At 33.6% G+C, this 13,246-nt stretch overlaps 1 protein-coding gene, 1 long non-coding RNA gene and 1 pseudogene across 2 annotated transcripts; 1 reads left to right on the top strand and 2 right to left on the bottom strand.

The window, feature by feature from the left end:
- The first annotated feature begins 3,481 nt into the window (after positions 1-3,481).
- LOC146923399 (uncharacterized) lies at positions 3,482-11,224 on the top strand. The gene is made up of 2 exons (XM_085708565.1): positions 3,482-4,252; positions 10,508-11,224. Exons 1-2 carry the CDS (start codon positions 3,582-3,584, stop codon positions 11,028-11,030), a joined length of 1,194 nt encoding a protein of 397 aa, XP_085564691.1. The 5' UTR covers positions 3,482-3,581; the 3' UTR covers positions 11,031-11,224.
- LOC146923400 (uncharacterized) lies at positions 6,316-8,867 on the bottom strand (annotated as a pseudogene).
- On the bottom strand, positions 10,374-12,276 carry LOC146923398 (uncharacterized). Its single transcript, XR_015009708.1, has 2 exons — positions 11,470-12,276; positions 10,374-11,309 (listed from the first exon to the last, which is right to left on the bottom strand). It is a non-coding gene; the product is annotated as an uncharacterized LOC146923398 (long non-coding RNA).
- Positions 12,277-13,246: the final 970 nt, after the last annotated feature.

The raw sequence follows: 13,246 nt of genomic DNA, 5'->3' as shown, positions 1-13,246 counted from the left end.
AATGAGCAAAAGACTCAATAAAATTGGGACAGAAGGAGTACATGTTTTTTTATTTTTTTATTTTCATTGACTTAAATTATTTATCTCTTTTATAAACTAATATAGAGTTTATTATTATTTTCAATTAACATAGTTTTTTTTATTGTATTTCACTTATATGTAACTATTCTACTAACTGCAATTAATAAAGATGTTTTAGTGAATAATACATATTTTACCATAAAAATTAACATTTTTTTATCTTAATAACTGTGTAAACTTCAAATGTAACATCTAATATGAGACGAAGAGAGTAGTAAATAGCTAGTAAAGTGATAAAAAATCAAATGTTGAATTTTTTACTACCGATAAAAATGAAATTAATATTAATCATTGGCTTATTAATCAATTGTTGAATTATTCATTTGTTGTTTACTCTAAGTATGTTTGGTACAAATGAAATTAGGGGAGATAGATGTTGGGGAGAGAAAACTTGGAGAAAGAGGTTCAATTTCACTTGTTTGGTTTTGATTTGGAGTAGACCAAAATGATGAGTAATTGATGGAAGCGCTCGTGTAAGAAGATTTTGGATGCAGCGGATGTAGTTCTCAAGTGCAGTGGAGGATAATCTCTGGTCATGGCAAAAGGAATATGAAAACAGGTTAGCACTTGATGGTCAAGTCAATAGGAGAATGATAAAAGTGAAATATGCGAAAAGTGGTGAAAATACGATTGTACTTTGAGTGTGGTGTGGAGCCACGCTTTTATAGCATAGCATAGTTGTAACTAACCTCGTGAAACCCCGTCACGATTTGTGGGAAGCTGTTACAGATCATCTGTACGGTCCAAATTGGATGAGATGTGTTCCTATTCGCTGAAGCGCACATGAAGTCTTCTATGTTGCATTGAACGACGAGGATTATATGTTAATGGGTCGTCATGTATTGGAGTGGCGATTTAGGCTAAGGCCTTGTCTAGAACAATCCCCCCAAATCACTATCATATTTATGACATGAGGAGCTTTAAGAGGATAAAAGTTTGATGACGGCTTGTGATTCCGAGCAAAGAATAGTTGGGAAATTGTGTCTGTACATTTTTGGAGGTGTTGCATTTTGAGTGGGAGTTGTTAGCATTAAATGCATCAAAAATTGAAGTGGCGCCTTCTGTGGTGAGTGTTGGCGTACGTCCCACGCGCTTGTAGGGGGGAAGATGCCACACCTAGGGTACTGCAGGGTATTTACATTTTTCGAGGCATAACCAAGAGCGCTGAATTTCTCCTTTCATATTCCAACGAATCTCGACCATTGACTCAACGTTGAAAGATCATTATAAAGCGGAAAGTTGTTGTTTTGAGAAACTATTTAGATACTTGGCTATTTCCCTTTCATTTGACAATCACTTGTTTTGCTATTTTAATGCTCTCGTTCATGCGATTCAGTCGAGAAGTTCCAGATAATTCACTATTTCCTTCTTTTGTGTTGAATCTCAAAACCAACGGTTCCAGAATTTATAGGCGTTTGAAATTTTCCTCTGATCAATTGATCAATACCAGCCTCAATGGTACCCCCATCTGCCTCTGCCTCTTTGTTTATTGCTTGTTGTTGTTGATCATATGGAGAACTTGGAAAGCCCAGATGGAGTAGGAAACCCAAATTTTCCTCTGAATGTTTAGGTTTCTACTAAAGCCCCAACAATGATAAACCTCACCCAAATATTCTACTGTAGTCTCTAACCTCCGCGAGGATCTCAAGTTTTTCTGGGTTAAGAAAATTTTAGAGAAGATTACAAGAATAGTCTCTTTGAGGAGAATACCAATTTACTAAATTTTATGATCCCAATCTCAAAATATATATATATATGATGTCTCCACTATTCAAATTTTCTAGTTCTGTCCCTGATTTAAAAAAGGCTCAAAGAAAACGATTCAAAGAAACTAAGCAAATTGGAAGGCGATGACAACCACTCATGACGAGGAAGAAGAAAGAGATTGTCATAACCTATTTTCTTTTGGGGCCATTTTATTTATTAATTATGTGTAATAATTTGATTGGTTACATGCAAGGAGAGATATAAACAATTTAAATTTAAATTAATATACCAAATAAATAAGTAAATTAGCAAAATTGATTTGAATAGTGGTAAGTTGTTAATATTTTAGGTGAGTGTAAATATATATATATATATATATATATATATATATATATATATATATATATATATATATATATATATATATATATATATATAGTTAGGATCCGTTGACACCTGGTGTCAACGAATTCGTTGACACCAAATCTCAACCGTTTATTTTTTTAATCCAAAGACCCGCCATTGTTTGTTAAATTTACTTCCGTGGGCTTTCTTCCCTTGATTCCTCCCTTCCCTTGTTGGGAAAACTTGTTTCTGCTTCCCTTGTTAACGCATCTAACCTCCTGTGAAAGTATGTGTGTTGCCGTACTCTTAGATCTCAATTACTCAATCACCTCTACACATATCAAGCTAATCTAATTCTTTATTTTTTTTCTTAATAATGGGATTTGATATCAATTCAATTTGAAGGGTTTTCCATTCTACCAAAACTATAAAATTCATTTTGTTGATATCCAATCATTTGAAACGATAAAACCCTAGGATTATTTTAATTCATATTCAATCATTTTTTTTGAAGGAAATTCATATTCAATCATGGTTAAACACCTAAAATTAAAAGCAAACTCATCTAACAATCTCCTAGTTTCACCATTATCCTCTCCAATTGTAATTGTTATCATAAGCTTGGCATAAATTTCCTTCATGTGCTGCAATAGATACGAGGAGTTAAATAAGAGGGAAAGGAGATACAAACAAGAATAATAATATTCATAGGAGTGGGGGAAGAGAAAAACAATTTTCCCAGAAGAGAATAACGAGTATGAATACTCCATGTTTTCAGTTTGAGTTTTTCAATCACTAAAAGCAATAATTGTGTGGGAGCAGAGAAATGATACAAAAGAAAAGGAAACACGGGTTAATTATAGGCCTTTGGATTAAAAGAACTGACGGATGTGCTTTGGTGTCAACGAATCCGTTGACACCTGGTGTCAACGGATCCTAACTCATATATATATATATATATATATATATATATATATATATATATATATATATATATATATAGAGTTATGTTACAAGCCACCCTTTGGTGGTGTCTTTTATCAAGTCACACCTTAAGGTGTGATTTTCACTTTTTAGTTATAACTTTGATAAAAGACACCTTCATAAAAAGGTGTCTTCTATCATAATCCATATATATATATATATATATATATATATATATATATATATATATATATATATAAGAGTTGCTCTTGGGATATTTTTGCGACACTTAGGTAAAAAGACCTTTTCGGGACACTGCTTCTACGCGTAATCAATTGTGTAGAAAGCCACGTTTTGGTCAATGTATAGAAAGACAAAAAATTTATAGACATCCTAATAATAATAATAATAATAATAATAATACATAATTGTTATTTGATCCAAAATTTTGGACCAAATCGTTTGAGAAATTTATTTCAGCTTCTTGTATGAAATTACCCTAGCATTTCATCCAAAAAAAAAACATGATTCAAATTAACCAAATTCTCGGTTTCTTAAATCACCCTTTGTTATGGAGACTCATGGGTTTCATATCAAGCATAATTGGACTTCTCTGTTATGCACTAAGCTCCTCTTTCAAACATCTATTTGGAGACTGGAATCTCCTCAAGATTTTTCTCTATGGAATTGTAAGTTTCATCACGTGCTGCACTGTCTTACTAGCAAAAAAATTACAACTATCAAGGAGTTTAATATTAAAAGCTCATGTGGCTTTTTTGGTACTTATGCTAACATCTCTATACTCTTTTTTTTATGACAAAGAAGTGAATGGAAAATCAGATGTATTAGGTTTGATTTCATGTGCTGCTTTTGCTTTGATGTCATTAAGTTTGTCTAGACAAATTGACCTTGGATTTGAGGTTGATTTGCTCAATTTTTTTCTTGGTTGTCTTACGGTTCAGCTTATGAATTTTAATTTGATGTTGGCTTCTATTGGAGGTGTGTTTTGTTATTTTGTTATTGTTCTTCGGTCTTCTTTGGATTTACAACAGGGGGGTGGGAGTGTTGATGCCACTGTGACTGATCATGTTGTTATAGAAATTGAAAGTGCGGAAATAAGAGCAGACCATGACCATGGGAGAACGAGTCATGAATATAACAATCACAATCAAGAATTAGCCTCATTGCGCAAAAGGTTAGTAATAGAATAATTGTTTTGCCTCTTTCATATATGAAATGTGTATACAGTTAAAGCTCTATAAATTAATAATGTCAGGATCGAAGAAATTTATTAATTTAGAGAGTTATTAATTTATCAATAAATTAATAATTATTAATTTAAAGAGTTTTTAAGTAATTATATTGTATATACCAAACAAAAAGGCAGCGAACCTTGGGACTCAACGTAAATTAGTAACTACTGTGTTCATATGCATTGGAAATCAATAATGACTTTTGAAGTACAGTAAATGTAAACAAGAGGAACAAATGTGTTCAATGTATTCTTAATATATTTTTTTTTCAGTTTCTATGAATTATTAATTTATGATTTTCTTGGGACCGAAAATTATAAAGGGATCTCCCGAAAAATTATTATCTTATTATTTTATCGAGTTTTTCAATTTTTTAACTGGCCCAAGTCGGGACCGGACAAATTTATTATTTTAGAGAGTTTATTAATTTACCGAGTATTAAATTAAAGAGTTTCTACTGTATATACAGAAGTGTTGAATCAGATTGATTCTTATACAAATTTAAAGCCTATTTAATTTACATTAAAATATTACTAAAGGCTATTCAATACACCTTCGTAGTTGAAACTGGAGGTTGACGAATGTTGAGACTATCTCTGATGTCATCGAACAACTACATCAGAAGACCCTTTGTAAAAATGTCAGCTATTTGGTAGCGTGACGGAACATGCAGTACGCGAACCTGACCACGAGCAACCTTTTCTAGCTATTCATCTCAATGTGTTTTGTGCGTTGGTGTTGGATGGGATTACCTGATAAGTAGACAACACTAACATTATCACAATATACCAAAGTGGCTTTCGTGACAGGACACTAAAGTTCTAATAGTAAACTTCGAAGCCAACACGATTCATAAATAACATTAGCAACATGACGATACTCTGCTTTTGCACTAGAACGAGAAAGAGTCGGTTGTCGTTTAGTAGACATGAAACTAAATTTTCTCCAAGATAAACACAATAACCGAATGTGGACCTGCATGTGTCTGGACATCCTCCCCAATCAACATTAGTATATGTGAAGAGTGTGTCAACTGTGGAGGGAGAGAGATGTAAGACGTGAGTGCTTGTGCCTTTAATGTATCTAATGATCTGCTTCAAGGCAATCATGTGTTGTGTTTTTGGATCATGCATAAAAAGGTATACCTGTTGAACGACATAAGAAATATTAGGTCTTGTGAAAGTAAGATATTGCAGTACACTAGCAAAACTTCTATCTTTAGAGGGATCATGATATGGGTTACATGAGGTTCCACTAAGTTTCGTTTTTGTATCCACTAGAAAAGAACTTGGTATGAAGGAGGACATGACAACTCTCTCAATGATTTCTTCGGCATATTTATGTTGAGAAAGAAACATACCAGTGTCTTGTAACTGAGATACCTATAGGAAGTAATTGAGAGGACCCAAATCTTTCATAGCAAATTTGAAACTCAATTTAGACATGATAGACTTGCGAAGAGTGTCAGATGATGTGATGAGAATGATATCATCCACATAAAGAAGAATATAGGCAATATCATCTCCACTGTGGTAGATGAATAAGGAGTGATCACATACACTATGAGAGAAACCCAAAGTGGCAACAAAATCAGTGAAGCGTTGGTACCAAGCACATGACGCCTGTTTGAGGCCATAAAGAGACTTCTTCAACAAACACACATAATCAGGGTGTTGAGGAATGATGATCACGAAAACTGGGAGGCTGGTACATGTACACAATTTCAGTAAGATTCTCATGTAAGAAGACATTTTTAACATCTAATTGATGCAAACACCATGATTTTGAAAGAGCAATACTTAGAACCGTCTTATAGTTACAGGTTTAACTACTTGACTGAAAGTTTCACAACAATTGACACCAGTCTGTTGATTGGAACCATTAGCGACTAACCGAGCTTTGTACCTTTCAAAGGAACCATCATCTTTCTTCTTTGGCCTGAAAATCCATAAACCTCGAATAATGTTGGCATTAGATAGACGTGGCACTAAATCCCACGTATTTGTCTTTCATGGCTATTTTCCAATTTTGATCATGTAATACATTAATAGGATTGGTAGGCAAAGGAGATATTTGGTTTGAACTAGAGAGTGGAGATTAAGTAGTTGACGAGGCTTAAAGATGTCGTGTTGTTCTCGGGTTGTCATTTGAGGAGAGAGTGGAGGAGAGAGTTGTAGGTATTTGATGGGGAGAAACCGTGTTAGGTGTAATGGTGAGTTGTGGAGGAGATGTTTTTATTTGTGGAGTTGGAGGTAATGTTGGTTGGTGTGTAGTCGTTGTGATGGAAGATGGTGTGGTGAGTGGGGTTGCCGTGGTGGTGGGAGGTTGGTTGTGTGGGTTAGATTTATTTGTAGAAAGATTTGTTGTAGGTTGAAATAAATGATAAGGAAAAGGTGTATCACTTGCATCCAAAAAATTATAGCATGAGGACTCAAAAGTATTGGAATTTGAGAATAGAAAAGTGTTTTCATCAAATATGACGTGTCTGGACAAGTCAAAACATTTGTAACCTCTATGATTGAATGGATATCCTAAAAATACACGTGGTGTTAATCTTGCTTGAAGTTTATTTCTTGTAGTGGAAGGGATGAGGGGAAAACATAGACAACCAAAAACTTTACGATGAGAGTAGGATGGAGATTTTTGGTAAAGAATTGTGGTTGGTGTTTGAAGAGATGGTTTCTTATTGGGTAGGATGTTTAAGAGATAAATAGCCATTTGAAGTGCATGATGCCAAAAAGAAGGTGGCATTGACGCATGAGCAAGGAGACTACCGATGATATTATTGATAGTACAAATTTTTTGCTCGGCTTTTCCATTTTGAGGTGATGTGTGAGGACATGAAAATCTGAATATCATTCCGCTTTGCTTACAAAATTGATGAAAAAGAGAGTTGTCATACCCCTTTCCGTTATCACATTGAAAACATTTAATATCTTTTTCAAATTGTGTTCTAATGTGAGTACAAAATTGAAGAAAAGTGGAGTGAGCTTGTTATTTATTTTCCAGAGGAAAAGTCCACAAAAAATTCGTAAAATTTTAAAGAAATAAAATATAATAGCGATGACCACTGGAACTACGAGTTGGTGATGCACATATATCACTGTGCATAATATCAAAAGGTTATAATGTATATGACAAAGACTCATAAAATGGTAACTTTGTTTATTTTCCAAGTTGACAAGGCTGACAAAAGGAATTTTTCTGATACTTATTACAGAAGATAGAATTGTTTTGGTGAAGAGAACTCAAAATAGATACTCCATGTTGTTCTAAACGATTATGCCATGTTTCATTGGATAAAAAGGCAAAGGTAGATAGTGTTCAACTTGGATGGTATGGTCTTGTGGTTAGAGGATATAGATCACTCGAGCTATTACATCTCATCAAAGGCATCACTGTCAAAAAATCCTTCACAGAAAAACCAAACAGGTCAAATTCGACTTAAACTTCATTGTCAATGGTAAATTTTCTCACATAAGCAAGATTTTTGATCAATTTGGGTGCATGCAAGACATTGTTTAAGGTTAAGGGATATAAAGGATTTTGTACAAACGCATTGCCACAACCAATAACAGGTATTTTATGACCAATACCGACAATAATATTGTTGCTAATATTGGAATAAGGTGCAGGATTACCTCTGTTTGCTGTCATGTGAGATGCGGCCCCAGTGTCCATGTACCACTGTTCGTCAGAAGGAGCAAGAGAAAGAGTGTGCATAGCGGCTTGAATATCTGTTGGCACATAAGATGACTGAGCTGCAGCAACATGCACTTGTTGTGGTTTTTCTCCCAGAATACCAGGCTGACAATTTGGAACTACTGGTCTTTGCCAATTGCCGGTTGTAGGATAAGGACAAGGAGGAGTGGCCCATGGGTCCCACCGTGCATTCCAAGGAGGATACTGGTAAGGAGGATAGGCCCACCGATGTTGCGGTGTCAGTGGTTGCTTTGATCTTTGTTGATGGTGATGAGATCATCTGACTCGACCTCCATCTCGTTCGCGACCTCGACCACCACAGTTATGACTAGAACCTCCACGACCACCGCGACCTCCATTGCTGCGTTTGGGACGATGAGAAGGTGAATGACCTGAGTTGTTGTCTTCTTGAGCGACTAAGAAAATGGAATTGGCAGTGGTAACAACCATTCGTTTTGCACGTGTTGTTTCTTCAAAGACAATCATAGAACGAGCCTTGTAAAAAGGAGGAAGAATATCAGAATGGCGGATTTGAGAACCGACATTATCATAAGCATCTGAAAGACTGGAGACAAGTTGAAGCACCATACGTTCGTTGGAAACGGGTGCACCAATATTGGAGAGTTGGTTGGAAAGACATTTAATATGTTGGCAGTATGATGAGGCATCTAAAAAATTGTTCCATGGTAACTCTGAAAAATTCTTGCTCTAAGTAGGGAGCTCTTGAATTTTTGTTATCAAAAAAGATTTTAAAAAGGCGATACCAAGCAAGTTGAGCGGCAGAATCACATTCGACAATGGTATGAAGAAGGTCGGTTTATATGGTTCCATAAAACCATTGTAAAACAATGACATCTAGGCGGTTCCATAAAGCTGGATTGGTATCTTTGAGAGAGGGTGAAGTGGAATCGGTTGGTGATGAGGGATGATGTGGTCGAGAACTTCGTATGCTTGGGCATGAATTTTAAACAATTCAGCCATGTGTTGTATTGAATTTTCTCAATGTCAAGGGTGACTTTGATGAAGTTTGTGATGTTAGAAATAGTGAGTGTAGGATGAATGAGAGAGATTGTGGTTTGAGTAGCAAATTTGGATGTTAATTTGGGAGAGGATTATCATTTGGGAGAGGGAGGAGTAGTAATTTCGGCCATGGTGATTTGAGGGGTTAGGGTCGGCATCAATTTTGAAAGAAGGAGAAAGAAAACATTGTTGTTTAGGGATTTAAACCTAGACTGATACCATAATAAAATAATGGGTTAATTATGTTTCTAGTCCCTATAAAATAGCGACTTTGTAAGTTTAGTCCCTACTTAATTTTAATAGCATTTTTAGTCCCTAATTTTGTTTTTCTGCACTGAGTATTAGTCCCTACTCAATTCAAATTTGTTTAATTTATGCTTAAACTCTTAAATTTTTGAACAATTTTTTGCAGACATGTTTAGAACATTACTAAAAGTTCGTCCGCAAAAAATTATTGCAAAATTTGATTTCTACATCCAGATTTTATTACTTTTTATCTTTAACTTTTGTCGTTTTAAAAAATTCATATTTAATTCATTTCATGTCAGAAAATTCTAAATTTTAGTAAACGAACCTTTCATAGTGTTCTAATCTTGTCTCAAAAAAATCGTTCAAAAATTTAAGAGTTTAAGGATAATTAATCAAACTTTGTTTTAGCAGGGACTAAAATTATAAGTAAATTTTTTTTCATAGGGACTAAAAATGCTATTAAAATTAAGTAGGGACTAAACTTACAAGGTCGCTATTTTATAGGGACTAGAAACATAATTAACCCTAAAATAATTGTCTTGCCTCTTTCATATATGAAATGTGTATTATACAATTGTTGAATCAGATTGATTCTACAAAATTAAAGCCTATTTAATTTACATTAAAATATTACTAAAAGTTTTTTTTTTTGGTACAAAAATATTACTAAAAGTTATTCAATACAAAAGTTGACTAAGAATATTTCCTATTCTAATAGTTTGTTTGAAAAGAGCATTTATTATTTTTTCACTACCATACCATTATTTAGTGCATTTCAATTATCTAAAATTATTCCACCAACTACATTTTATTGCATTTCAATTATCTAAAATTATTCCACCATTTGAAAATTTACTCATTTGACTTTCATTGATCGTTGGGTGGGTAACAATTTTTTGACCTTTTAGATAAAAAATTTGTAAGTTTACTCATTTGACTTTTTTAAGTAATCGATGTATCTTGTCTAGAATATGTCAGTGAAGTATTTGCTCTCATATCGGTTAGACCATCTAGATCTTGTTAGGGACTGCACTGGTAGCATAGAACTTTGGGAATAATGGGATCCCTTTGTGCAGCCTAGTTGGTCTGCATTACAACTACAAATGTTATTGATTGGTTGAAATTAAATTTCAAAAGTCAAGCGTATTGTGGAAGGAATAGCTACTGCTTCTTTCCATTTTAATGATCCTTTTAATGTTCTTGAAGATCATGCTCTGCATTATTAGGTGGCAGCATCCCCCTTGTGACTTTGTGGCTCTTAACTGTGATGGCTCTGTGGATTCAAGTTCACATGCATCTTGTGGAGGAATTCTTAGAGACCACTTAGGCAATTTTATTTTTGGATTTTCTCAAAAGATTGCAAGTTGTTCGATTACTCTAGCAAAATTGTGCGCCATCTTTCATGGTTTGAAACTGGTTTGGCATAGAGGGTTTCGGAAAATTGTGGTTCAATTGGACTCTCAAACTGCTCTTCATCTTATTCAATATGGATGTGAGCGTTCTCATCCTTGTCACTCTCTAGTAGCTGCAATTAAAGGAATCTTGCAAGAACATTACACTGTCACTTGGGTTCATGTTCTGAGAGAGGCAAACCAACCTGCTCATCTTTTAGCTCGTCATGGTCATTCTTTAGAAGGCCAATTTCGCATTTTCGAATTTTGTCCTGATTTTGTGTATCATGCTTTATTGGCAGACTCTGTTTGTATCTGTCCTCGTGAACTTAGCTCAGTTGGTATGAACAATGTATAATATATGTAAGGTCGGGGTTCGAACCCCGACCACAAAAAAAAAAGGCTGTTTGTACCTGGTTTCCTAGAGGTTTTTAGTTCTTTTCGTGGGCCTTAGTGCAGATCTAAAAAAATATATGTGCTTCAAACATAACATACAAAATACATTATGGCACCATTAATGATTCTATAATTATATGTGATTTTAGGCATTTAGTCTCTTCTGCTCCAGACGAGGTGCACCCAAGGAATAGTTTAGCTGCTTATGTGGAATTTGTTGATGCTGCTCAACGAATAAGAGCTGCATTTAGAGAACACACAGAAAAAGAGATAAATGAGTTTAAATTTTTCAATCAAGAAGCTGAAGCACGCAAGAGAGTTGCTGCAATTAAGATTCAACATGCTTTTCATAACTATAAGGCAAGAAAGATGACTGAAGCTGCTACTCGTATCCAGCGTACCTTCCGTGCAAAGAAGAGCCACAAAAATCAACATGTTACTAAATCCGTGTGTAGCCACAAATCACAACGCATGAGTCATGACTGCACTTAGGCGATCAAATACGATGATGTGATTGTTTGATCTTGGACTATTCAAATTTTAAATTTAAAAGTAATCATTATTTGTATTGAAATTTGGATAGTTCGATATCCAGATTTCAAGTCTAGTAGTAAATTTTAAAAAACAACTCAATATGCAATGAAATCTGAACTGTGATCGGACAATTCAAATGTAAGCGACAACATTATACCATACATAGTTCAGATCTATCAAACCAAGTTTATGTGTATCCACGCACACAGTTTTTTTTTTTGCCATCACTGACAACCTTGTACAAGAATCCTCCCTGTTTCTGTTAATTATCAAACTAAATACTATTTATATTTAAAATAATATCCTTCCTTACCTCTCAAAAACATCCTTCTTTATTTTATCATTTTTTTTAAACCCAAGGCAGTATTTTTATCTCAAACATATATTTTTACTTTCATTCTTCTTTCTTAATTAAAGTAAATCAATATACAAACAAAACAAAAACTAAATCAAATATGAAACCTTGCCTAAACAAGTCTCGATACTTCAAACAAAATTTTGACTTGTGCATGTTTTTACGTGAGAAGAAACGCATTCAGGAACTAGATTTGGGTTTTCCCAATCTTTTCTATTTGTTGCTTCTGTGTCAGAGGAAGACAAAATAATATTTAGGGTTAATTCTTGAAATTCATCTTGTTGTATATGTGAAGTCTGAAAAAATTACCATGTAAAATAAAAAAAAACACATATTCTGACCCTGTAATATAAATGAAGTCCAAAAAACCAACTTAGAGATTGAATTTTTTTCATGATTTGAGTCATGCTAAGAACAATAAAATATGGTTTTACACAAAAAATTACAAATTTTTGATAATGGACAAATTAATTATGAATTTTTAAAGTGTAAAAAACGCAAAAAAACAAAACAACGGAAATATCGACCTATAAATTGAATTTTGAGCTCATTTTTGCAGAGACATCTATAAAAATGCATAACAATGATATGCAAAGTTTCATAGTCTTTCGAATACGTTTCAATTTATTTTTATTTTATTTTTCAAGCAAAAACGTGCAAAATCTTTCATAGTCTTTCGAATACGTTTCAATTTATTTTTATTTTATTTTTCAAGCAAAAACGTGCAAAATTGAAATTTTGTTCCTAGTAATACTCACAAGTCAAAATTTGTTCACTAATTTATTTGGTAGCCATGACTAGAACATAATAAGAACCTTCACAATGAAGTTTTGCAGTTTTTAAACGAGAGACAAATTAATTATAAATTGTTTAAGAAACTCATAATTATGAGAAATAAAAATTCATAATTAATATGTCCTTGGTTGAAATATATTTATTTTGTGTAAAGACATATTTTAAAATTATAAGCATGCCTGGAAAAAAAACCATGAAAGAATTCAACCTCTAGATCACTTTTTAGGCGTATATTATAGGATAAAAAATGAAGAAGACAATCTAATTACAAGGCTAGAATATAAATTTTTTATTTTACAGAATCATTTTTCAAACATAGTGTATATTTCAGGGTCAATTTAAACAATTAACCCTAATATTTATTAAACTAATTGAAGAAAAGAACAAATTAAAAATAATCTTAACTATGTGGTGCAAACCTTTCTAGTTAAAAGAATTTGAAACTTGGGAGAATGTTGGAGCAATTCTGCCACATATCCAAGCCATGGGCATAG

This window comes from Medicago sativa, chromosome 5 (assembly GCF_051527215.1).
Source record: "Medicago sativa cultivar Bolivia chromosome 5, Bolivia_mono, whole genome shotgun sequence".
Classification (NCBI taxonomy): Eukaryota; Viridiplantae; Streptophyta; class Magnoliopsida; order Fabales; family Fabaceae; genus Medicago; species Medicago sativa.
The sequence above is the reverse complement of the archived record's forward strand: the minus strand, read 5'-3'. Positions and strand labels throughout refer to the sequence as shown.